The sequence below is a fragment of the Sinocyclocheilus grahami genome, unplaced genomic scaffold, assembly GCF_001515645.1.
Source record: "Sinocyclocheilus grahami isolate Dianchi unplaced genomic scaffold, SAMN03320097.WGS_v1.1 scaffold267.1, whole genome shotgun sequence".
NCBI lineage: Eukaryota > Metazoa > Chordata > Actinopteri > Cypriniformes > Cyprinidae > Sinocyclocheilus > Sinocyclocheilus grahami.
In genome coordinates, this window is record NW_015505446.1 from 424,516 (window position 1) to 451,265 (window position 26,750).

Sequence of the window (26,750 nt, forward strand, 5' to 3'; positions counted from 1 at the left end):
TTTTCCTGTTTTTGGTGTGCACGGCGGTTGTGCTGGGGGGGGGGGGGGGGGGGGGTCACAAATATTGTGAACATGTGTACAGTTAGCGGAAGCTAGAGATGACCGTTTATAACATTTTAAATATAGATATTTTTCTTACAAAAACGCATGGATTTGCTTCAGGGGCCTTTATTCAATAAAATATAAAATGTGAAATACTTTTATATTTCAGAAATATTTATGTCGACTCTGTAGCTTACCTTTCACAGTCTGCTTTCTCCGTGAAAGAAATATTGAATGAACTCGTCTCATATGTTAACAACTATGTTACAACATAGTAGGCTAACAATAGTAACATAGTAATAACTATTTATCTGATTGGCTTGAGTAGACGGTGGGTGGAGTCCACGTATTTGTGGATTGTCAGCACGTCATGGGATGATGGGAAATGAAGTCCTAAGGAACAGTTAGTACTCCGGTGAGGGTTCCCTCTGGTGGGGATCGGAGGGAGCCACGGAGGCTTGATTTGTGACAGTTAATCTCTTTACATTTATTTATGGATCGTAAACTATTTATTTGGAATTATGCAACAATTCTATCTCCATACCCAACTGTCGTCAGCCTCCACACCACCTTGGGACCCTCCCTTGACTCTGCCGTGGGCTGTCAGCTCTTGGGAGCTCTGGGTCTGTGCCAGCGGACTTCCTCCATCTTCGCCGCCGAGGTTTCGTCGTCCTCCTGCCACCAGCCCTCATTTCTTTGACCCCCTCCCAAACCCCCTACATCCCTCTGTTCATCTGTTGTTCTGTTACGGCACAAGGTTGCGCCTTGCTTATGTTCGTTAGTTTTAGTTCATGGACTTTAGGTTTGTTATACGGACTATTAGTAGCCTATGTTTTTCATCAGTTTTCAGTTTCCTTTGTCTATGTCGCTTGCTCATCATTTGTAATCATTAGTGTCCAGGAAGTTGTGGCCTAATGGTTAGAGAGTCGGGTTCGAGTCTTGTACCGGCAGGTATTATAGGTGGGGGAGTGAAGCTCTCATGGACTTCAATACCATGACTGAGGTGCCCTTGAGCAAGGCACCGAACCCCCAACTGCTGAAATGGCTGCCCACTGCTCCGGGTGTGTGTTCACTGCTGTGTGTGTGCACTTTGGATGGGATAAATGCAGAGCACTAATTCCGAGTATGGGTCACCATACTTGGCCACATGTCACTTCACTTCATTAGGATAGCCTAAGTTGTGTGTAGCCTACTACAACCTGTCTGCCTGCTTTTGGAGATATTATTCAAATTTGCGTGTTTGAAACTTGATCTTCTGTCTTCCTGCCTGCTACACAACGTGACACCCATGTTATCACAGTTGAATAAAGAGCTGCTTAATAAACACAACACTTTTTTTCTGAAGAAATCAATAGATTTTAAATGAGTAACGATTCAGTAAGGAATCATCTGTAAGCTGTAAGGTGGGACCCTGACGGTTACATCGCTGGTGGAAGGCAGAAGCATTATATCCATGGACTGAACTGGTTTGTAGAGAAGAGTCCGTTTCACTTTCCCCAGTAAGGCACAGAGCAGCTTTCTTTGCTCATCTGTTGAATTAGAAGTGTGAGGAGCCATGCTGAGCTTTTCAGCCTTTTTTTAATCTTTAAGCCTAGACAAAAATACATAGGCTACACACATTTTCTTTATATATTATTATATATAATTTAATAAAAAATATTTTGTGTATGCACAAAAAATATGCAAATTTAATTTACTTTGTTTACTTTCATTTACTTTTTATTGATTCTTATTTAGTCAGAATTGTTTTTGTTCTGACTAGTTGTGTTTCATTTTTTTACTCTTATAGAAGTAATCACAGTCACACTGTTTTACTTTGAGTACTTTTACTCTTTTTTTTCTTTTTTTTTTAACTTTGACTAACAGTGCAATTCGTTAATTAATGCACATTTCTACATAAACTTATGCATTTTTAGTATGGTAATATCTTGACGTTAACATTATTTTCTAACATGGCAGATGAATAAGCCTTACCATAAACAGTGTTTGCCCAGAGCTAGTTTGCATGGGCTAGTCATGCCCTTTCAGAAACTAGGCCATTTAACTAGAATTGAAACTGAAATGCACGACAAAGAATGAATGACTGAATTTAATAACAGTTTGTTAAAATTTAAATACTTTAGATCTGAGAAAAGACTTGCGTGTTTGAAAACTATAGCATGTCCATTAAATTGTGGTAAAATCTAGAACATTAACATTGAATATTTACCTTTGATATTTATATCGACTCTGAAGCTTACCTTTCTACTTTGCATTAAAAAAACACTGAAATGCTCTTCATACAAGATCAAAATTAGTACAGCACGATTTCAAGCTGCTCTCTCTTTTCCTCATTACCACACTGGATGACAATTGACATTAACTTTGGACATTGACCACAAACAAGGATATGGAAGTCTTTTGCGAGTGTTAATGAACTGTAGATGACCATGACGTCATTCTTTAAAACAATTATAGGCTTCATATAATTTCCCTAATGCCATACGTCTTCCTTTTCAATTTTGTGTTTCTGTTTTGACACAAAATCTTTAAAAAATTGTTACAGTATGAGAGAGTACACTCTAAGAAGAGATTGAACCTTTGGAGTTCAAAAAAGAACTTTAAAACACAGAATACTGTAGAAGTTTTACAGATGTGCCACATTGGTTATTCTTAAGATTTCTTGTTGAAAGCTTTGACCAATTTTTAGATGTTCTTTACATTACTTACAACCCGTTCTGTGAATTCAGGCTTCACCTAGAGAAAATGAATGGTGATCATATCAGCTGATAAAACCTGGCATGTTTTTTTTTTTTAAATCACTTACATTTAATGTTAAATAATAATAATATTAAATTTGCAATTGTTGTTGAGAGTGGTGTACATTGTTTTTGATTTATTATCATTGAAGGACATGGTTAAGTTGAAGAATTGATCATAAACCGTGGACTGCCACCAAAATAATGACTCGATTATTACCTCTATAGATATTATCATCCTTATCAGCCACAGCTGTAACTCAGGAAGGTGAATATTAGACACCTAGTGAGACGCATAGTACAGTAATAGTATAGAGATAATATTTACTACATTTGCCCATATATAGCTTAATCAGTTCTGCATTCTGTTTGTTTGTTTATTAATTCAATATTTAAATAGAAATGTTAAATTATATGTAATTAAATATATATTCTCTCTCTCTACATATATATATATATATATCGTTTATTTATTAATTTAACATTTAAATAGAAATGCTAAATTATATGTAAATATTTAATATTAATTAATTAAATATTCTCTCTCTACACACACACACACACATATATATATATATACATATAATTTTGTCATTTGTATTCAATTAATTATTGTTCAATTTAATCTTGCACAGTCCTGAAAGAAACTTTCAAGCATCAAAAACTGAACTTAATTTGATCAAAAGAAGCATTTCTTAATACAGATTTTAGCATCTTGAATTCTAACACATAATTCTAGTATTATGTACCTGATTATGGCACAACAATATTCCAACAACAAAAGCGACAAACAATTATAATGAAATGTACAGCTTAAATGATATGTGAACTTTGTTGGCATTTCCCAACATTTTCTTAAATGGATATTATGTATGATTATGAAAGATCTGGCCGAACAGAATAAAAATCTTCTAATTTAAGATTAGCCTACTCGTTTTGCTTATCAAGAGGAATAAATCCCTATCTCTGCAGCATTTTATGGCCTAAAGGACATCAACATCATCCAGATAGTCGTCTGCTAAGCGAAGCATCTGCTGTAAAGCGGTGAGAAGCAGGACGTCACAGTTGAGCTCCAGCTCCAGCTCCTGACTGTAGTTCTTCACCGGTAACACACAAGACACCGGCACACCCAACCGAGAGCTCACCTCCTGCACCTGCAGACACAAAACAACACCTCCCTCACTCTGAGTCCTGTAGGAACAGACCATGTGATCATGTGACCGCCTCTCACCTTTGACTTGATGTAGGAATTGAGATAAATTATGTAAAGGTCCTTCTCTACATAAGGACATGCTTCATCTACTTTTGTCATCAAGACCATCTGGGGAATGCCTGAAATTGTGTCAATAACCAACATTTTGCATAAGAGTTCGCTTTTGGCTAATTGAACATTTGGTATGTGTCATAAGTAAATTATAATTTAGCCTTGAAATAACGTTGAGATCACTTACCCAGTGAGCTTATTTCTCTGTGTATCACAGCAAGTTTTTCCTCTAGTTTGTCGGACATGAGGGAGATTTTGCTGGCATCTATCACGTACACCACACAGTGGATCTTCTCCTGTAGAGATGCAGGTCTGGAGGCATTTTGCTCATCAGGTTGAAAAGGTACCATGGGGTTGAACTGAATCAAGAGGATTTGGCATGAAACAAACAGCATTACTATACTTCACCGTTCATTCATTTTGGAGATGAGTGCACTTACTTTATAGCGGTCTGGTACGCGACCTTGAAGAATGCTGCTGATGTCCTCAATATCCAGTCCTGCACCTGTTTGCTCCTCGAGTCCCATGGTGTCACACAACACAAACGGCAACGGCTTTCCCTCACGACCGTCTTTCACTGGATATGTGCGAAACTACCAACCAAGAAGAGAATCACATCAGGAGACATTCCTCAGACTGAAGAGGGACTTCTGTAGGAAACGCTATTCTATAAATCCTGTTGAATCTGTACCTGTGTGGTGAGACTAGTGCCTGCAGATCCTGACATGGCTTTGTTGGTCACATGACCAGTGAAGATGGAGTTGATGGAGTTGAAGAAACTGGATTTTCCAGCACCTACAGGACCGATCATTAGGATTCGAACACGGCTGACAGACGTCACCAGGGGTTTATGATCCCTCATCATTTGCATGAGCTCATCTCTTCGTCTAAAAAAAATCACAACTTTTTTATTGACAATTACTGTATTAAATGAGCAGCAATGAATGAACACTGCAAACTTACATAGATGTCCATCGAATATTCCTCCATGGCTTCTCCTTGGTCTGAAGGTCTAATATTGAATAAAGATGATTAACTTCTGCTTAAGTAATTGAACTAAACAAGTACATTTTTAGAGACTGGACTCATACATTTATACAATTTACTTTACACAACAACATGCCACACTTTTTCTGATGACAGACTTACTCTGCTTCACTTTGTAGACCTCACATTCAGTCAGCACAGTGTCGTTCCCATAGAATCTTTCAGCATTAAAACTGAATGATTTACCTCCTCGAATATACACAACTGGTTGGTTGTTTTTGCAAAAATACAACTGTTGGCCAAAGTTGGGCATTCCAGCATTGTCATAACGTGCATAATGTCCACTGTTTGCTTTAATGTAGACAGGGAACTTGCCTTGAAAGCTGAACAAGAAAGCCTCCTCATCAGTAATACACTGCTCGTTTCGAGTATAATCTACACTAGTGTATCCACCAAAGATGTAGCCTGAACGGTTGTAGGCCACAAGTAAGGTGGGACCTTGACGGTCACATCGCTGGTGGAAAGCAGAAGCTTGATATCCATGAACTGAAGCTTTGTAGAGAAGAGACAGTTTCACATTCCCCAGCAGGTCATGGAGCTGCTTACTTTGCTCTTCTGTTAAATCAGAAGTGAGGGATTCTTCCATGAAGAAATCTCCATACCGTCTTTGCATCTTTAAGGCAAAACAAAACAGCATGCATATATAAATTTAAATACAAATATAAAATGTATTTTTAGTTGAAAAATGAAATGAATTTCTTTTTTATCGTTTTACTAAATACACTGAAAAAAGGTGTGCAGAAACAAGTTTCACTTAAAAATTGCTAGAAAATGTTACTAATAATTACAAAGAAACAGCAAGCATTGAATTAAATGCAAAATTTTGAAGTATAGGAATAATACCGAAACACTATTTTCTTGTAAAATGTCCAATAATCTTTGTTTTATTTACAACTTCGAATTTTTTTAACAGTGTATTAATGGAAGAATTAAAAACTGAAAAGGGATCTTTGGTTTTAAAGGACACAAATGGGCAAGCGACACTTTGACAGAAACTAGTCAGTTTATCTGGAATTGAAACCGAAACGGCACAGCATAAAAAAGTTTTGTTTCGGGTTTTTTTTTTATCACTGTAGGCCTAATGCAATTTGTAAAAAAAACTATTTTAGATATGATAATACTTTCTCGTTTGAAATCGATAGAATTACAGTAAAGTTTTTGCATTAAGTTAAGTTTTTGTCTTTCAAAATGCATAGAATAATAAATATCTTTATGATTTCTATATCGGCTTACCTTTGTAGCGGTATTGTGCACGAAACAAATAGCTTACTCTTCGTGCACCACACACATAAGGACATGGTGAGCTTCCTGTGTCTGCCAAGAACACATTACGTTTAGCAGGATGGAGTGGAGGAAACCGCCCCCCTTAAGTAGTCCAAAGTATTATATAGTATTTAGATTAAGTTACAAACCTTGTGTGATTTAACAAAATATGTTAGTAAATTACTTTTTAAAGCGTGTAGACCTATTTTGTAATCTGTAGTGATATTTCAGTGATAAGTGTTATATTTACATTTACAAACATCACATATTTTCTTTACACTAACTTTTGAGAACGAGCACGTTACATTTAGACTATTTAATGTTTGCCAATTCATTTTTATTTCACTTCTTTGATTATTCACTTATTGCAGATCACTATAGGGTAGAGTTAGGGGAAACCCCCCCTTGCCATACTCTCTTTCCCAAAATAACCATTGGGTAAACTCATGATACACTTTTGTTGTTACTTGCTAGTGATCTAATCTTCAGCAGTAAGAAAAAGTGTTGTAAAGCTTGTTGTGTTGGAGAACATCACAGTTGTATATTGGGGTAAAATGCCCCCATGGCAGCACTATCATAATTACTGTAGTTACCATTTTCTGAGCATCACATCTTTATAGGCTGTTCCATCAAATGTTATCTAACTAGGTGGTTGAATAAAATATTTGGACTTTATATTTAAAAATTACCTCCAAGTTAGCATCAACTATCTAGTTAGCTAGCCAGCATCAACATTATTTTTTTTTAATAGGCTGATTTTCAACATGGTTCATTAATGCATATTCACATTTTTCTATTGTTAGACTATTTTAGCTTGTCTTTTTAATGTTAAGCTAAAACTGCTTATACTCTGATTTTGCTGTAAATTCATAATGTATAAAGAAAAATTATTTGTCAGAGAGGGGGGCATTTTACCCCACCCTGCTTTTACCCACCTGAGGGGCAAAATGCCCCTTTGGTCAAATGTAATTTTTGTAAAAAATTAAAAACTAGGATAGGCTAACTATTCTAGACACATCTAAGTTTTGTTTCACAGAAAACTCTTTAAGGTACTGTATGTAATGCAGAGAAAAATGACATCCACCAATTTTTAACCCAAAGCTATATTCTTACGTTAAACAGTTTTTTGGTTAGTACTACTAATATCAATACTAACACTAGTATTATTATTACTACTAATAATAATACTAAAAAACCCAAATAGCCTCTGGAATACACCAATGAAGGTATTTTAATTGGTCGGATCAGAAATTGCACCTTATCTGTCTCTGTAAACGCTTGTGTTTGATTGTGCACAGGGAAATTTAAAACATTTATTTAAAGAATTCAAAAATAGATTAATATAATGCAAAATGTGCATTTAGAACAAACTCTCAGCTGCAAACGTTTTTGCATGTTTTCATCTATTTGTATAATACCAGCTCTGTCTTGAAACAGACGGTTCTTAGGTAGTGAACAAATCATTCGTCCGGTTCATGAACCGGTTCATCTGATCATTAAAAAGATCCGATTCAGAAGAACGATTCGTTCACGAATCGGACATCGGTAATCAGGAGAGATCTGTCGCCCAACAACATTTTAGTGCGGTAAACCAACAATGGGGACCCGTGACGACGAATACGATTATTTATTTAAAGGTCAGTGTTTTATACTCTATCAAAAAGAAGAATAAACGTGGTTTGTTTTGCTTTATTATCAACAAAAACAGCAAGTTTCCTGATGACTGTGGCTAGCTGGGTTAGCTGGAATGCTAGTATACTGACGTTAGCTATCGAAATATTAACCGGTTTCGAAGAATCAAGAGTTGAAAGTAGATTAATACATTTGAATAGTGATATTATTTATTTGCATCGTCTTTCGACAGTATGAAAAACAATAATGGAAATCGCTTTTTTATTCAGCATTATGTTAGCTAAGGAGCTAGATAGCTTTAAAACTGGAGTGAAAGCTAAAATGAGCGAAATAACTAGCTGCTGTTTTAATTCAATCAGTTCGTCCCAAAACAACAAACTAAATATATTCAGTTCACTTCAGCAGGTTTTGCTGCTATACCAAAAACGTCGACAAACGTGAACTTTTCAGGTCGTTTAGTTATGTGTTGCTTAATAGTATGTGTGGTTGCATTGCTAGGCCTTAGCAAACTTTTTTTTTTGTCGTTTATTACACAAGAGTAGCTTCTTGATGTTCAAACAGGCCAAATTTGGTCATTAACCTGATTTTATAAGCATTTTTGTAGCTTTTACAGCTCGTGATTTAGTTAAAGGGGTCATATGATGCGATTTCAATTTTTCCTTTCTCTTTGGAGTGTTACAAGCTCTTGGTGCATAAAGAAGATCTGTAAAGTTGCAAAGACTAAAGTCTCAAATCCAAAGAGATATTCTTTATAAAAGTTCAGAGTCAGCCACACCTACCTAAAACGTCTCGTTCTAACACGCCCCCACATGTCTACATCACTATGTGGGAAGATTTGCATAACGCCGCCCAAATGTTCACGCAAAGAAAGAAGGCGTAACTTTTATTCTCGCTGTAGTATTGTTGACGCTGCAGCCATGTCGTGAAGACACTGTGTGCTTCGTTGTGAAAGCGAAACTACTTTGTTTGGTCTTCCAAAAGAGGATGATATCCGATTCGTCATGCCTGGAGCTGATCCGTGCGCCGAGGGAATACATCAACTTTCACCGTGGACGAAGCGGAATCTAGCCCGGGGTCCGTCACATGTGGTTGCTGCTCATTCGTCGGATCCGCCGGGCGTGCCGTTCTCGACCCCGCCGCCTCAGCTCACTCTAGCCCGGCCTCAGCGCACGTTAAGCCGGGGCTTCCCCTCACGCTAGGCCGCTGTGTTTTCCGTTGTGAAAGCGAAACTACTTTGTTTGGTCTTCCAAAAGAGGACACGACTAGAAATCAGTGGTATTTACAACACTGTTCCAGAACAGTTTAACCCAGATATCCAGATGTGTGCAGCACATTTATGGAGGACTGTTTCCTGATCCTGGGAGAGTAACGTTAGACTAAAATGCCGGCAGTTCTGACTCGCGTAAGTACGTTTACATTTAAAGGATTTGCCTCTGATGATTCAAACGCGAGTTTTGGGCAGTAGAGTAGCACTTGTTGTTTGTCATTTCTCTGATCACAAATGTGTTTTATGTTTACGTGGCACGATGCAATGCAACACAACGCGTAAAAAGACAGTATAAGTCATTATAATCAGTAATTATGTCCCCACTGGATGCAACAAATGCCTCGTTTGTAATGGGTTTTCATGTTTTTGTCTCGTCGCTCCGGCCGGGACAGGGCATCAACAGTATGTGAGGGGCGTAACATTTCCATCTCACGCTTGAGGTATTTGGCCAATCACAACGCACTGGATAGCTGGCCAATCACAGCACACCTCGCTTTTTCAGACCGATGAGTTTTGTAAAAATCGACTTGTTTCAAAAAGGCGGTGCATAGAGGAGAAACAATAATGTACAGTTGTAATGTTTTTTTTTTACTTAAAACCGCATAAACACAGTTCATTACACCAAATACACAAAAAATAATGTTCTTTTTAGCAACATCGTATGACCCCTTTAAAACATTAAGCTGACACATGAACTCTGTAATGTGAAATTGACAACTGTAGATGATCATGATGTCATTGTAAAACATATTTGGATGAAAAATAATGTGATAAAATAAAAATGTTATATTTAAAAGTTCCTTCCCACATCAGGTTCATGTTTTGCACCAAGCCTTTGAAAAGTGTTTCAGTATGTGACAAAACCACAGATTACTGTTGCAGTTTTACGAACGTGTCACATCGGTTATTTTTAAGATTTCTTGTTGAAAGCTTTGACCATTTTTTGTAGATGTTTATCAAAAACCATTTTGTGAATTACTTCAGGTTTCCTCTAGAGAAAGTGAATGGTGACCACGTTGCAACGGACACAGTATGAGTTGATTGATATTTTCTATGCATTTCTCGTTTTTTATACAATTTGGCTAGGCCTGTATTTCCATTTTTATGGTGTCAAATTGATGGAGCGAAGGCAAAAGTGACAGTGGAAGTGTGCGTTGGTAGAATACGGCTTCTCTCTTATCTCTCTGGCCTCCTCATGTAGACTCAACCAGGATGGCCGTCTAATCTAGTGTGTTTCTGCTCTTCAAATGATGACATTGTATAAGCTTTGGGTACACACTTTGCTTTGTGGTTTACTTTCAAAGACTCACATGGTAGATTGTTTCTGTTCTGCGGCCTTGGTGATGGCTATGATATCTTCCCTATGGATATGGTGTTTATAAGAGCAGCTGTGAAGCATTATTTGATATCAAGTTTATTGTCTTGTTCAAACAGCCTGATGTTTTCTTCTGTTTTCTAGTGGTGCTCATTGGAGACTCTGGTGTGGGGAAGAGTAACCTGTTGTCCCGTTTCACTCGGAATGAGTTCAACCTGGAGAGCAAGAGCACTATTGGTGTGGAGTTCGCAACTCGCAGCATCCAAGTGGACGGCAAGACCATTAAGGCTCAGATCTGGGATACAGCGGGACAGGAACGCTACAGAGCCATCACATCAGCGTGAGTACATGAAGATGTAATTAAATCTTAATCCAAAGTTCTGTGTGTGGGACAAAAGTTTATACCAGAGTACAGAACTGTTAGGACCTCCCATGTAGGGTCCTCAGTGCACAAGATTGAATGTCCTTTGTGTGGGCCTTCTGGCTCACACCCATCACCTCTATGGGCTGATTGATTCACACCTATCAGTCTGTATGGGCCACTGGGTTCACATATCTTCATGGTTTATCATAATAAATCTATAAAGTAATGTTAAAGTTATTGATCAAATTCTTTTAAGTAAATTATTAATAGTATATTTAATTTAGCTCTATTTAATAATAAATTAATTTATTTATTTTATAGAAATATGGTAATATTATACTATGACTAAAAATAAAATAATTATAATTATGTAAAAGTAGTTTTTTAGAATTATTGCTAAAATTAAAAAACTCATAATTTTAAATAATAATAATTCATCAATAGTAAGTACATACATTTTAGAGTTATTGATAAATTATATTTAATTAATGTAGAATTAATGTGGAGTATAATTTTAATCCTGTTTAATAATAGGATCATTTTCTTTTAAAGTTATATCTTGTACACTAACTATAGTATATATTAGTATAATTATACTATAATTAAAAATAAAATGTATAATTCTAGAAGTGATTTTATAGAATAATATCACTAAAATAATAATAATACAAAAATAATTTATTTGATGTATGGCCCATAATATTATAAAAGTTATTGATACAATTATTTAATTATATTATAGTATAATTAATCATTTAAAATATCAGAATTGATTACAAATATTTATTTGTTTTAATCCAGTGCATCATTTAGTAAAGCATCATGGTTGAATCATTGTCAGAGCAATATTAGTATAATTATACTATAATTAAAAATAAAATGTATAATTCTAGAAGTGATTTTATAGAATAATATCACTAAAATAATAATAATACAAAAATAATTTATTTGATGTATGGCCCATAATATTATAAAAGTTATTGATACAATTATTTAATTATATTATAGTATAATTAATCATTTAAAATATCAGAATTGATTACAAATATTTATTTGTTTTAATCCAGTGCATCATTTAGTAAAGCATCATGGTTGAATCATTGTCAGAGCAAACATTTACACCCATTTATCGCCTCTTTATGAATATGTTATTGTACAATATAAATTTTTTGTATATGTTTTACGTGGGTCTCCTTTACAGGTACTACAGGGGTGCAGTCGGAGCTCTTTTGGTCTATGACATTGCAAAGCATCTGACTTATGAGAATGTGGAGCGCTGGCTGAAGGAGCTGCGGGATCACGCGGATAACAACATTGTCATCATGCTGGTGGGCAACAAGAGTGATCTGAGGCACCTCAGGGCCGTACCCACCGATGAGGCCAGAGCTTTTGCAGGTGAGCATCTCCTCCTGCATTTTCATGTTGTTTAGTACGAAAAGATCTACCTGAGCTGTTAAAATATCTCTCATTTTGTGTTTTCCAGAGAAGAACACTCTCTCCTTCATCGAAACATCGGCTTTGGACTCCACAAATGTGGAGGAGGCATTTAAAAACATACTAACAGGTGGGTCCTGATTGTAACTCCAATTACAGTCACATTAGCCAGTTTTCAGCCAAATTTAGTGGACAAAAATCTGCGCAATTCAGATTACGTTGACTCCTATTGAAATGACTGGATCTCGTCTGCTTGCTTCTAAACAAAGTGGAGGAATGTGGCGAATTCATGTGACCAACTCAAAAATAATACAGAATCTGCGTAGAAAATTCACTTTCAAATCAAGCCAGAGAATTTGCCGCATGAGCACGTGCATTCCTGTTGAAATTATTGGATTTTTTTTACCTGCAAGCCCAAGAATTCGACAGAGAATTTACCAATGTGAACTCAATGCAAAATCTATGAGGGGAAATATTTTGTCCTTTTGCGAAATTCCTGATTACGTGGATTCCTGCAGAAAGGATGTTCTGTGATTTGGCCCACTGTACAGCATTAATATGACTGCAACTTAATACATTCCCAGTGGGCGTCTCAAACTAAATGTCTCTTTTTTGTTACAGAAATCTATCGGATCGTATCACAGAAGCAGATCGCCGACAGGTCCATGCACGACGAGTCTCCTGGCAACAACGTAGTGGACATCAGTGTGCCGCCCACTACCGATGGTTTAAAGGGCAACAAATTTCAGTGCTGTCAGAACCTGTGACCCCACTTCCCCCCGGCTCTACCCCACCCTTGTGCTTCAGTTCCCCTCTATTTATCTCGGCTTTGCTCCTGTGTGTTGTGCTATGGCTACGGCTCTTTCCTCTTTTTACCTCGTTGTGATTTCCACGCTAATTCTAGACGACCCTTAGAAGCGTGGATCTCTAGGTGACATTCCTTTTCCTTGTTTTGGGGGGGCTCTTGTTTGTTTGTCCCCGTTTTTTTTTCTATTATCCACTGTCTGAATTCACATTTGCTTGGCAAAAGTGATTATTTGGGCGCTGATCGTGTGATCCGCTCCTACGGAAAAAGGGATGGTGAGGGATCAGTGTGTCTTCGGCTTCCTCTGATGGTTATTCGCTGGGATCCACACTAAACGCCCGCCGTCTGTTGAGCCAGATCCCTGACTTGGGTTAAAAGGGCCAGTTTTTTGGAAAGAAAATCGAGTTTGTCTTGGATCGTGCGGATACCAAAGGAGGGCTGCTGTCATCTTTATTTCAATTCATTAAACATTTCATACATCACACCTTTAGTCCTATCCTGCAATATTTTACGCCAGGGCTGATGGGTGTGAAGTTGCGCAATTTGTTCAATGCGTTCAGATTGCCGTATATATAGCAGTTATATGAATGCGTCTATAAAGCATTTCATGAATTGAGAAATTATTCAAATAACAGTTTTTTATATATATATATATATATATATATATATGTATGTAAACTATTCATTGCATTGCTGAGGTATTCTAGCTCTTCAGTGGGAAAATGCAATGGTGCGCAGTGTTTTAGATGGTCAGTGAAAAAGTCACTATATATTCGATTGTTTGACTAAGTCATACGGCTAGTTTGGAAATGCCTTATGTTTTCCCATACTGTGATTAAGATGCCTTTTTCAAGTGTGGTTATGTGACATTTACACATCCATGAAGTCACAACAGCTGTTTTGCCTTTTATCAGGTTACATTAAAATGGAAAATAAACCAAATAACTGTCACAATTGCAATCGTGATTTTTTTTTTTTTAAAAACTCCATATTTCACAATATTGTTGTGAAAAAAAAAAAAAAAAGTGTGTCTGAATCTGTACTTAGAATAAGTGTCATGTGCCACATGGTTGGCATGACTCATGCAGTCTGTTTAGTTTCCATGTCATAAGTTCTTCAAAGGAATATACCAGCTGAAATACTAAGTAAAGTTGACATGTCTGGCTACATGTAAAACTGATGTCTGTAATCAGACAATGATGGTAAACGTCTCCTTGTGGCTCCTTGTGGCTTTGGTAGTCAGAAGCAATAAAACGGTTGCATTATACAGTTGCTATTTATTTTATTTTTTTTCAGGATTTTAATCTAGGACTTTGTTAAAATAAAAAATATATATTTTTTAATTTAAACTAAAAGTGACAAACAAAAAAAAACTTTTAAATGTTCTTCTTAATCTAGAACATGTAGTAAAAATGACAAGAGGTATAAATTTGCTTAAATTAAAAACCTAAAGTATTGTTTAAGATAAATTTTTCAGAAACCACTCATATCAATGAATGAACATTTGAAATAAAATGTAAAATTTTAGATGACATTTCTTAAATCGTTTGGTGAAAATAGGAATAAAGGTACTTCTTTCTTAAGCACAACAGTGAAAAATGAAATATTAAGTTAGCCATAAACGTTTTCACTTTGTTTGCTTTTGCTAAAAATAAAGTATATTTTTTATAAAAGAATAATAATTAAAGAATGATTTCAGTGACATTCTTAGTCTGAAAAAAATGGAGTAAAAAAAGGGGAGTAATTTAAACAAAATTAAAAACTAAATATTTCTTAAGACATTCAAGTATAGTAATTTTGTTCACAGTTTCAAAAAATGTCATATCGAAGAAAACATAACATTTCCTAAACAATTTGGTAAAAATGACAAAAGATGGGGAATAAAAGTGCAATTTTTTTAATGTGTACAAAAGTGAAATATTATGTTAGTCATGAACATATCTTGCTCACTATTGCTGAAATAAAGAATAAAAGACAAATTAAAGAATTATTCTCAACGTTTTTAAGCAATATTCTTAAACAATCTGGTAGAAAATGACAAAAGAAATAAATTTACACAAAATTAAAAATATATATATTTTTAAACATTTTTTAAAAAGGTTGTAATGACGCCTCATATACTGTATATATAAATACTTAACCTTTTTAGATTACATTTCTAAAACACTTTTGTAAGAAGTGAATAAAAGTGTATTTTATGCACAAAACTATTAAAATATAAAACTACAAAAATATTAATATTAAGTTATGCATAAACATGCACATTTTGTTCAGTATTGCTAAAAATAAAGACTCAATACTAAAGTATTTAAGTTAACGAATGATTAAAAAGACAAACCATATTTCCATCCCAACACATAAAGCCTCACATGAGCAGTGAACAGTCCTTAGAAATAACAACAATAGGCACTTCTCGGATGACGGCTATTCACGAAAGCCGTTTAGGAAAATTCCGAAGCAGCGCTGCGCACGGAAGCGCCTCCCTCTACGCTCTTATCGTACACGGCGCTACTCAGAGACGACGGTAGGAGGCCGAGCCGAGTCGAGCCGTTTGCTGAAGGGAAGAAACCCAAAACAAGGCTTGTACTTTTACCTTATCGCTTTCAAACAAGCGCCACTTTTAAAAGGAATTTACCCTTAAAGGCGCCAGCTCAGCATGGAAAATCAGAAGGTACGATTAGACGACAAGAAATTATGTTTTAATCTCTAATCCCAGGCTTTGATGGAATATTTTGCTACATGGCTAATGTAACTAGCAGCCTAATGCAGCTGCATTTTCCCACATTCACTCTGCCTTTGTCTTAATACGTATCGAATCGGTTTAATTTCGATTTAAATCAGTAGTCTGAAATGTAAGAAACGTTTAGCGCTGTATTGGAGGAAACTGATGTTTAATTGGCAGCTTGTGTTGTGTGCCAAAGGCCCTCACTAGACCAGTGTCAGACAGCTTGATAGATCAGATCAAACTAGATCAGATGCTTTAAATGTGCAATGATGTTATGGCAGTAAATGTAGATGATTTCATGTAAAATAGCAGTGCAGTTATGCTGGTTATTCTCTCATCTCTATTTCTGTCCATACACTCCCATTAAAGTAAAGGTTATATGTTGTTGGTTTGATCAGTGGATTCATAATCTGGATTTAATAATCCAGCGAGTTGCCATTCATCAAAGGATGTGTTAAATAATGTTTCAAAACCTACAGTACCCCAAAACACTGTAGATAGGCGGCTCACTACGTCTTCTTTAGTGTATTGTTCAGTTAATAGACTAAGTTAACCTCAATATGATTGATATGTATTATAAATAATGATATATTATGTTAAATGAATCCTCGTGTTGTTTCAAACCTGTATGACTTTGTTTCTTCAGTGGAACACAAAAGGAGACGTTCTGAAGAATGTCCAAGCTTCTCTCTTTCATACAGTGCAAGCTTGTAGTAATTACAGCTGCCTAACTTGGAAATCAGTCAAAATCAAGTTTTTGATTATAAATGGTTTCTTATACAAAGCAGCTTGGAATATAATGCACAATTTTTTGTTGTTGGAAGTTTGTAAGTGCTTTTTTGGCATTCTTTATAGCTAGGCAGCATCTGTTTGCATTCACTTTTGATTTAATGATTTCAAAAATTATCATTATTTAAAGAAGTTTACTTTTTTTGTGTTTCAAGGAAGCTAGATCAGAAATGTACAGGGGCTCAATTTTTAAAAAATATATTTATATATATATATATATATTCCCAAAATTTAAATAGTGTTTGTGTGTGTATATATAATAAATTGTATGTGTATGTATGCATGTATGTTTATAGCCGGATATGACATAAAATATAAGTGGGTGTTTTGTAAATGACGATTTGGTTAAATTGTATTGTTTCACAAAAATGTGTGCCACATTGTGTTTTTTATATCAGAAAGAAAGTTAAAAGTAAAATATGGGCATGAAAATCAACTCTAGATGGAATATATATATATATATATATATATATATATTTAAATTACAAATTAAGCTCTAATGCATTCTGTTTTGACTTGAAAAATAATTATAATAATAAAAAAAGACAAAGCAAAAATCAAACTTACAGTAAGGAACTTACAATGGAAGTAAATGGGGCCAATTTTTGGATGATTTAAAAGCAGAAATGTGAAGCTTATGATTTGTTAAAGCACTTCAATTTAAATCATTATTTTTAAAGGTAATTTTAGGGTTTACAACATTGTCAAGGCAACAGGGTTGTAAAATTGGATGTAACTTTACTCAAATGCTAGTGTTTTTTTTACGCTATGCTTTTTTGTGTACTATTAAAATAGTGAGTCTTATCTTAGTTTACTTTATCTTTTGGCCACATGCACTTCCGTTTTAAGTGTCTCAGTGGAGGGAAATGTTGAAATGACTTTTTTGTGGTAATCAACACTATGCCACTAATTCTGTTGTTTGAACTTGCATTGAACACACAATATTCCTCTCACAGAAAAAAAGTGATTTACACTTTGACACATTTACTCTTATCTGGCGAATTTTTGCATAATTTCAGTAGGAATCCACATTATGTACCACACATTAGTTGCACCTGGTATTTGCAGTTTGAAAGTGATTTCTGTCTGAACGGCGCTTCATACATTGCTACATTATTGCTAATAGACAACTGACCATTTTTGCTGTAGAAATTTCCCTATTGTAACTGTTGTAAATGCTCCTCCTTTCTGCAGTGGTAGGGTCTTTGTGACTTGAGGTGTGGGAGCGAGGCTGCTCCCTGTTTCCACCCGGTGCTTCCCTGCCCCCCGCCCTCCTGGACGTCCCCGAAATGACCACAGGGGAGTGTTGCCACCTCCCAGGCTCCCTGTGCGACTGCACTGGCAACGCTGCCCTGTCAAAAACCGTGGAGGATGCTGAAAACCGCCGGGCCCAGTATGTCACCCAGGTCACGGCCAAGGATGGACATCTACTATCTACTGTTATCAAAGCCCTGGGCACCCAGAGGTAGACAAATCTAAACAATATTTTGTGGAATATTAAAAAGGTTTTGACTTGAATTCCACGTGATGTGTGTTTCAGTGGCCTAAAGATAAAGCTGTTAACTCCCCTCTCTGTTAGTGATCGGCCAATTTGTCGGATCTGCCACGAGGGTCAAGACGTGTGCAACAGCGAGGGGCTTCTCTCCCCGTGCGACTGCACCGGCACATTGGGCACGGTCCACAAGAGCTGCCTGGAGAAATGGCTGTCCTCCTCTAACACCAGCTACTGTGAGCTGTGCCACACTGAGTTTACCATTGAGCGCCGGCCCCGACCCCTCACAGAGGTAACAAAGTTTAATGCCTTTAGCCACATCTGCATGGCTCCACCTCGGTTTGCCATTGTACATTTACTTGCGTGTGCGCTTATATGGCATAATTTATTATATATGGGTCAAAGACAAGACATCCATATCAAATGAAATTTATATAAGTGATTTCATATACATAGAAAGCAAAGTAAATGCAAGTGTCCATTAGGGCTGCACGATTAATCGAATGCGATTGTCATGCGCATTTTGATAGTAAAGCCGGTTCTGTAATCAGCTGGGAATCATCATCACATGCTTTCAGATGGAGCAGAATTTACTACACATAGCCGTAGTTCACTGACAAGTTACGCAAAAAAATCGCAGACGATTTTATTGCGCGATTATGAAATTGTTTGCGATAATGACAGCTGTTTGCATAGCTTCTCAGTGAACTACGGCTCTGTGAAGTAAATGCTGCTCCATCTGAAAGCATGTGAAAATACCACATTTAATAACATATTTTTACTCCAAACTCACTTCATAACGTCAGTCGAGTGTTTGAAATAAATCCTTCTGAGATGATGTGACTTCTTACACAGAATAAGGCATGCAACATATTTCATAGTATTTAAGCAGTTATAAAGGCATTGCATTATAAATATACTTTATTTTAATGAAAATTATAATAATAAGAACTCCGATAAACCGTATATTGCCGTAGTCGTGGGTTTATTAGTCACGTTGAATCAATGAAAGCAGTTGAATCTTTTGTTTATTCAGCTGCAGCGATAGGCATTTTCTGGGTTTCTTCTGCGAGGCGTATTTGGAGTTTCAGCGCGAGAGCGCCCTCTGGCCTTTGGATGGAGATTTACTGCTGATCACAGAACCGTGCTTCACTGAAAGATACGCATGACAATCACAGCTTCTGTCGAATCGCGATCTCGATTCCATTTCGATTTATCGTGCAGCCCTAGTGTCCACTTTTATGCTTTAAATAACTTTTATGTCAAAATGCCAAAAATGTGGTTGATATAATGTTCCATTGTCATTCAGCGAAACATATATTTATGTAAACAAATTAATAGAATAGAATATATAATGTATTAATTAATTATTAAAATATATAAAAGAAAAAGTGATCATACAAACTTTTATAATATTTTAAATGCTGAAAAACTTCTTGCTGACAAATGGATAAAACTTAGTGGTTTGAAGGATAGTGGCAAAGATTTAAAATGATCTTTTAATGTCATCTAATGATTCTGGTTGTAAATATGTCTGACATTATTTTTTGGTAAATAAGCTATTATTACACTGAATTACATTTTAGTTGGTCACTTCTGTAAATCGTGGTAAAAATATATAATAGTTATAATTGTTTAGCAGATAAAATAAAGTTAAACAGGACACATATTCTATTACATTTAAACATTTAAAGCTGTATTAAACTTTTATTGTTTTGATGCTTGAAAACCTGTTTTCATCTTTGACCTGTGCTTTTTTATAATATGCACTGAGCTATAAATACATGGTTATTATACTGAAACAAGAAAACATATTCAGTATGAGTATTTTATTATTAATGCATCTGATTTCCAAAAAATATTTTTCAAATCATGTGTGTGTGTGTGTGTATATATATACAGTATCTCACAGAAGTGAGTACACCCCTCACATTTTTATAAATATTTTATTATATGTTTTCATGTGACAAGACTGAAGAAATTACACTTTGCTACAATGTAAAGTAGTGAGTGTACAGCTTGTATAACAGTGTAAATTTGCTGTCCCCTCAAAATAACTTGACACACAGCCATTAACGTCTAAACCGCTGGCCACAAAAGTGAGTACACCCCTAAGTGATACATGCTGTGCATACATGATTTGAAAATGAACAAGAGGGTGGCTAACCGCACACTGATCCACTCAAGATTGGAAAAGTCTACAAAAACAGCTTTTTTATTTTAAGAATTGCATCGTGCAAAAAGTGCAAAGTGCATGTGAATTAAAAGCAGATGGACACGAGCAAGCAAGCAGACGTTGACCTATTTTTTCCTGTTTGGAGTGCTAAAATTTTCTCTTTCTTTACATGATTTGAAAAATATTTTTGTATATAAATACATTCTAAAAGGCATTCACAAATCAAACAACGTTTAGTGGAACTTAGAAAAAACATTTTCAAACTTTTAAACTTCTTTTGACTTGAGTGCTGCATTTCTGGAAAGCTGTATCATGCTCGAGACACTGCAAAAGATGCAAAGGTAGTGCAGTGGAGTGGAAAAGCATGTGAAAAACTCTCAACGTGACTTAATGTTCTAAAACAACAACCAGGGAAAGTCAATTTTCTCTCACATTTCACTTGCCATAAACATTATACTTCTAAGACAACATCACCGTAATCGGAGTGGATTTTTTTTACACTTAACGTGGCTTATGCATTAGTGATATTAAAAGATCAAACTCAGAATATGAACGCAATGCGAAAACTTTTATGTTAAGCGTTTACCTCCCACTGTAAAAAGTGGTAACGAGCAATTGTTATGTACACTTAACGTGGCTTATGCATTAGTGATATTAAAAGATCAAACTCAGAATATGAACGCAATGCGAAAACTTTTATGTTAAACGTTTACCTCCCACTGTAAAAAGTGGTAACGAGCAATTGTTATGTTAAAGAGCTTTTTCAATTTCTACCTCTTCTTACCCTTATATTTAGTTTTGCCTCCACATTCATAGATTAAATATTTATTCCTGCAGGGATTTCAGCAGGGGCAGTTCTAGGGTTTCACCCTCACTCAGGGGGGTTACTAGTTTAAGATTTCCATCATATTGTCAGTTATGTGTTCTCTGCATTTTGTGGTGGAAGTGACATTTGAAACATGTTTGGAATGTTAAAAATGTTGGAACTTTGAACTTTTTTTTGTCCTAAGAGGCTAAAGTTAATTTATGCCAGGATTTATTTATACCAAATACATATAATTAAATAATAATATTTTTGTTAACACTTTATTAGAGATAAAGATAATTTAATAAAAATATGTTTTGAAGTTATGCACAATAGTAATACATTTACATACTTTTAAAAAAATTAGTTGTTATTTATTCACCCTCATGTTGTTTCAAACCTGTGTGGCTTTCTTTCTTCTGCAGAACACAAAAGATGATGGTGAGGTGAGGTGATGAGGTGAAATATGTGATGACAGGATTTCCATTTTTGGCTAAACTGTGTCTTTAAGACTCATACAACTATAATGCATAGCAAAGAAAGAAAGGCAGAAGCCACTCAGCACTGTATGAAACTCACCCCCATACTTTTTTCCCACTTCACTTATAACTCTCAAACTCCTCGACTATTCGTATTATCTCAGAGACATTAGATACAAAGATACAAATTAAGACGTAACCGACTGTTTACGTGGATACTCATCAAGACAATCATTTTGTGCTCCAGAAGATGCAAAAGAACGGTTCCTATTCTGTCCGCCTCTTTCCTTCTACCATCTTAAATACACATTTTTCCCACTCTTACAAATTGGACCATACTTTGTTTTATTAAATAAACTCTTGTCTCACAATATGATTTATACGTGACAATTGAGAACAAGAGTTAAGTAGATAAATACAGTTAATGCCATTAAAAGGACGGATAAATCAAACATATTTGCACAAATATTTCCATAAATTAGCTAACATGAGTGCTTCTCCTCAAGTTTACACCTCTTTTTGCCGCGCCCACCCAATTAGATCAGGAAATACCCCCGTAAATATTATAACAAATGAACCAAAAAGAATAAGAACACAGTAAAAACAGTGATGGAAGACAACTTTAAGGTCTCTCCATCACATAATGCCTTCAGAATCATTAATACAAAAAATCGGCTAAGAATTGAACATATAGCTGTAACCTGGCACAGGAAGGTAGAAATCATATCTTTTAAGGCAGTTTTTTGATGATTACGGGATAATACAAGACTTCTTCACCTAACAAATGGTTGTTGAAAGCAAAAATGCTATGAAATGCAAATGCATTCGTATTTCATATCATAATCAAAAGAAACAAATATTGGATTTCATATTCAGCAAATATGATGCAGGGCGGTGTTATCATTACTGCTGACATTATTTATGCTGTATATTTATGTTCTTTTGAATTGATCTATTTTCATCTCAGTTTTGTCATGTCTAATTGATTAGGTACACATTTCTCAGTTGAAAAATTATCCAAACAATACATTTAAATAAGTTACTTTACCTTTGAATAGCACTTGTGGACCCAATATTGATAACGAATTAAGTTAAAAAGTGGTAAAATATTTTTCAAACTGGTCTTTACAAAGAATGTCGACCATGATATTGGTTATTGGTCATAACATATAATTTTTGGTATTGGGCAAAAGTCTATCTATACATCATCAGTAAACCTCACATCATCTTTCAATAGTGGCTCAGGGACCCGGGCCCCCGGAATGAGAAGCGCACCCTCTTCTGTGACATGGTGTGCTTCCTGTTTATAACGCCCCTTGCAGCCATCTCAGGCTGGCTGTGTCTACGGGGTGCACAGGACCACCTGCACTTCAACAGTCGCCTGGAGGCAGTCGGCCTCATCGCTCTGACCATCGCACTCTTCACCATCTACGTCCTCTGGACACTGGTAGTGTATTACATCCAATTAAATGCAGATTACATTGACATTTTTATTCTAAAGCAGGATGTTGACATTCATTTTGGGGGAATCACACAAAGACTTATCTGAACATGTCTGGGTCATATTTCACCTCAAAAATAGAAAGGAAGTAAAAGAAACAATGCTTTCTGTTAATTGTGTAAAATATGTTTTAAAATGCAAAGAACGCAAAAAGAAATCTTGTTGTACTGCAATGCCAAAAGTATCTCGTTGTCTTTACCGAAATGCAAAAAAACTTGTCCTCATTACCATAATACAAAGAAATCATTTTTATTGTGCAATGAAAAATATCTTGTTCTCTTCTCCATAATGCAAAAACATATCTCATTCTCATTACCATAATGCTTTTTTATTTTTTTGCTTCTAACATGGTAACCACTAAAAAAATCTGGTTTTTATTAATGCATGCAAATAAATTCTCATTAATATGAAAAAAAAAACTCATTATTGTATTGTACAAATTTTCATTATCATAATGCAAAGAAAATCCCATACTCATTACCACAATGCAAAAAAAATCATTCTTATTACCATAATGCAGAAAAAACTTTCTCATTGCTGTAATTCATAAATTTTTTTTACTTTTTACTATTTTATGCTGTAATATTTCTTGTAACACCTTTAATTTAAACCGCTGATTTTAATGCAAAAAAAATGGTGTCCTGACAGGATGATTCTCATTATATTCCGGTAATGACAGTTGGAGAGTGGAGAGAATGTTCCTGTAATTTAAAAAAAAATCATACTTTCATACTTTTTCTTCTAATTTTGGCGTGAAATGTCACCCAGATATATTTTTCATGAAATTCATCATTTTAGGACCTGGTCCTTTAACCAAAAGTGTGAAAAAGTGTCCTTGTTTTGCAGGTCTCATTCCGCTACCACTGTCAGTTGTACTCAGAGTGGAGACGAACCAATCAGAAAGTCCGCTTGCTCATTCCTGACACCAAGGGTGCACACTCTACCCAGCATTCCTTGCTTTCCACAAAGCTGCTGAAAAAGACAGCAGACGAGACCATAGTATGAGAGACGTGGTACGGGGGAACGGGGCCCGATCGCGGTGGTATTAGCGTGCTACATGTTCTTGACGCAGCTTCGTCAACTAGAGCCGTGGCATTATGGATGCATTATTTTCTATTTAATCCTTTTTATCTAAATATGTGAGCACTTCATTTATTTTATTTAAATTTTTTTCACCAGTCTCTTTTAATGTTTTATTTTTGGAGCCTTTATGAGTGTGTTGTTTAAAGACACCTTTTATTTATCAGGGGCTTGAACAGCCAGGCTGAGGCCCCATACTGTTCAGTATGCATTGTATTTGAAACAATCGGAAAACTAACTTATGTGTATAGACGATTCCTTTGAGCACAGTGGCGGGGGATTATGACTCAAGTACATACGGCTGCTGAAGCTTAAAACCAAACCTTTCTTTCGTTTTCGATATATAGTTTTTCTACTCTCCTACCTTCAAGTACTTTCCATCTGAACCCGACGGAGTCGCACCTAAGCGAACTTAGTTCTTGTGACTCCTATACAATTTAGTCAAGATATAAATGTATAAATATATACACACTAAGTTAACAAGTAAGCTCTAAGCTTCGATCGACATGGGTATTACAGGGCCATATGCTTGAGCAATGAATGTGGAGGCTGATGTATATCTGCTGCGGCGTAGAGGACGCTCAAGCTCATCCAGAGCGAGAAAGGCAAAAACAAAAAAAGAGAGTGCAATAACACGCCGCCATTGTCATGATTATGCTGTGGGCTGTTTTTCCGAACCGAATGGTCTCCGAACAATGTAAAACAACATGCGGTGATTCTAAAGTCGTAGCATTTTCTGACAACGTAGCCTAGATGTGAGCTGAACAAATGTAGATACGTATACGCTTTTGGGATGCAAATATGTGGCAACTTTATGTTGTCGAGTTGTAGTAAGTGCAGATGCAAACAGACCTCTACAGTTCAGAATCATTTTCAAAATCTTTTTTTTTTCCTTTGTTTTTTTGGTGTTTGAAGACAAATGTATTTGTGTGTTTACAGTATGCATTTTGTAAGCTCTGCCTATTTGTGCTGTTTAGAAGGTATCAAATGGCCGATGTTGAGGAAGGCATACTTGGGATTTTGTAGCAGTTTACTTAGTGGAAGATGCAGGTCAAGCCGCAGAGGAAGAAGTAATCAAATAGCTAAACATCATTGCCAGACCAGTAATGAAACCGTCATCCATGAATGACTCTACAGTATTTAGGCAAAGGCGTCTTTTAGATGTGTGTCGTATTGGTGCAAGAACAATCTGCAGAACACCATTCATCAGATGTTTGTGTGTTTACAGTATGCATTTTGTAAGCTCTGCCTATTTGTGCTGTTTAGAAGGTATCAAATGGCCGATGTTGAGGAAGGCATACTTGGGATTTTGTAGCAGTTTACTTTGTGGAAGATGCAGGTCAAGCCGCAGAGGAAGAAGTAATCAAATAGCTAAACATCATTGCCAGACCAGTAATGAAACCGTCATCCATGAATGACTCTACAGTATTTAGGCAAAGGCGTCTTTTAGATGTGTGTCGTATTGGTGCAAGAACAATCTGCAGAACACCATTCATCAGATCTTTTCATTCCCTACTGTTACGTACCATCTGAAAGTGTGGGAATGGTTCTTTGGGATATGCAGAATCGTAATAATTGCACATTTGCCACTCTTTATGTGGACTTTTTGCGCCTTATGCACTTGCTGTAGAAGATCTAGGTCTGAAAGTGTGCGATTTGCGCAAACTTTTGGCGGTAAAGTTCACTTAGGGAATTGTTGACCTGACAATGAAAATGTCGTTATTTATTCACCGTAATGTCACTCCAGTCCAAACTTGACTGCTGTTATTTTAATCATAGAACAATTTTGGTGAATCATTTCTGGAAGGTGTACAATGACAGTTTGTAGTGATCTCTCTATCAAGCTTCAAGATGGCAATGAAAGCGGTTCTTTTGTGCTCTTTTACAAGTCCATCCGATAGTTTTAAATGTATCTCACAATTCTATTTTTTTAACAATACCAGCAAGTATTCAATAAACAGTATTACTTTTTTCAGTTCACTTTCACTTCTCCACTTCACAAATGCTGCTGGTTTTGTTAAAAAAAAAAAATATATATTTATATATTTTTTTTTTCTCGATGCACCTTGTTCATTTTGTGAATCATACAGAACTACCTCACAATTCTGAGAAATTCAGAAAAGTTGTGAGGTGTTAACTCGCAAAAAAGGTGGAAAAAAAGCCAGAATTGTGAGAGAAAGTTGCAGTCACCTTTTTTATTTTATATTCTGTGGCAGAAAGAAAACAGAATTGCAAGATTCTAAACTCAGAATTCTGAGGAAAGTAAATGAAAATTGTAAATTGTAAACTAAGAAATCTGAGAAAAGTCAGAGTTAGGTTAGGTTTTTTATCTTAAAGAATTGTAAGATAAAAAGTTGCAATTACCTTTATTTTTTTATACCAGCAAGTATTCAATAAACAGTATTACTTTTTTCAGTTCACTTTCACTTCTCCACTTCACAAATGCTGCTGGTTTTGTTAAAAAAAAAATATATATATTTATATATATATTTTTTTCTCGATGCACCTTGTTCATTTTGTGAATCATACAGA

General features: G+C 35.8%; 4 protein-coding genes across 4 annotated transcripts in view; 2 read left to right on the forward strand and 2 right to left on the reverse strand.

Moving 5' to 3' along the window:
* The window catches only part of LOC107599470 (interferon-induced protein 44-like), a 5,672-nt gene extending 4,073 nt beyond the window's left edge, over window positions 1-1,599 (reverse strand). The window contains exons 1-2 of the mRNA XM_016291066.1: window positions 1,459-1,599; window positions 240-301 (exon numbers count right to left, since the gene is read on the reverse strand). Of these exons, the coding sequence (XP_016146552.1) occupies window positions 240-301; window positions 1,459-1,599 (203 nt within the window). The remainder of the gene's footprint in view (window positions 1-239; window positions 302-1,458) is intronic.
* Window positions 1,600-3,763: 2,164 nt separating this feature from the next.
* Window positions 3,764-5,704, reverse strand: LOC107599471 (interferon-induced protein 44-like). Its single transcript, XM_016291067.1, has 7 exons — window positions 5,194-5,704; window positions 5,008-5,056; window positions 4,736-4,931; window positions 4,485-4,637; window positions 4,232-4,403; window positions 4,012-4,112; window positions 3,764-3,934 (listed from the first exon to the last, which is right to left on the reverse strand). Exons 1-7 carry the CDS (start codon window positions 5,702-5,704, stop codon window positions 3,764-3,766), a joined length of 1,353 nt encoding a protein of 450 aa, XP_016146553.1.
* A 2,161-nt stretch (window positions 5,705-7,865) lies between these two features.
* Window positions 7,866-14,142, forward strand: LOC107599444 (ras-related protein Rab-11B-like). Its single transcript, XM_016291029.1, has 5 exons — window positions 7,866-7,991; window positions 10,713-10,908; window positions 12,134-12,327; window positions 12,416-12,496; window positions 12,988-14,142. The coding sequence occupies exons 1-5, from the start codon at window positions 7,952-7,954 to the stop codon at window positions 13,131-13,133; spliced, it is 657 nt and encodes a 218-aa protein (XP_016146515.1). The 5' UTR covers window positions 7,866-7,951; the 3' UTR covers window positions 13,134-14,142.
* Window positions 14,143-15,696: 1,554 nt separating this feature from the next.
* LOC107599445 (E3 ubiquitin-protein ligase MARCH2-like) lies at window positions 15,697-25,424 on the forward strand. The gene is made up of 5 exons (XM_016291030.1): window positions 15,697-15,842; window positions 17,880-18,150; window positions 18,265-18,469; window positions 22,875-23,084; window positions 23,985-25,424. The coding sequence occupies exons 2-5, from the start codon at window positions 17,975-17,977 to the stop codon at window positions 24,141-24,143; spliced, it is 750 nt and encodes a 249-aa protein (XP_016146516.1). The 5' UTR covers window positions 15,697-15,842; window positions 17,880-17,974; the 3' UTR covers window positions 24,144-25,424.
* Window positions 25,425-26,750: the final 1,326 nt, after the last annotated feature.

Excerpts from the sequence above, each read along its gene's own strand:
- LOC107599471 (XM_016291067.1), bottom strand. The coding sequence starts at position 5,704 with ATGCAAAGACGGTATGGAGATTTCTTCATGGAAGAATCCCTCACTTCT. Across the intron at positions 5,057-5,193 it reads GGTCTACAAAGTGAAGCAGA|ACCTTCAGACCAAGGAGAAG; the intron begins GTAAGTCTGTCA and ends ATTCAATATTAG. Across the intron at positions 4,113-4,231 it reads CAGAGAAATAAGCTCACTGG|GCATTCCCCAGATGGTCTTG; the intron begins GTAAGTGATCTC and ends ACACAATTTCAG.
- LOC107599444 (XM_016291029.1), top strand. The coding sequence starts at position 7,952 with ATGGGGACCCGTGACGACGAATACGATTATTTATTTAAAG. Across the intron at positions 7,992-10,712 it reads ATACGATTATTTATTTAAAG|TGGTGCTCATTGGAGACTCT; the intron begins GTCAGTGTTTTA and ends TCTGTTTTCTAG. Across the intron at positions 12,328-12,415 it reads TGAGGCCAGAGCTTTTGCAG|AGAAGAACACTCTCTCCTTC; the intron begins GTGAGCATCTCC and ends TGTGTTTTCCAG.
- LOC107599445 (XM_016291030.1), top strand. The coding sequence starts at position 17,975 with ATGACCACAGGGGAGTGTTGCCACCTCCCAGGCTCCCTGTGCGACTGC. Across the intron at positions 18,151-18,264 it reads AAAGCCCTGGGCACCCAGAG|TGATCGGCCAATTTGTCGGA; the intron begins GTAGACAAATCT and ends CCTCTCTGTTAG. Across the intron at positions 18,470-22,874 it reads GGCCCCGACCCCTCACAGAG|TGGCTCAGGGACCCGGGCCC; the intron begins GTAACAAAGTTT and ends ATCTTTCAATAG.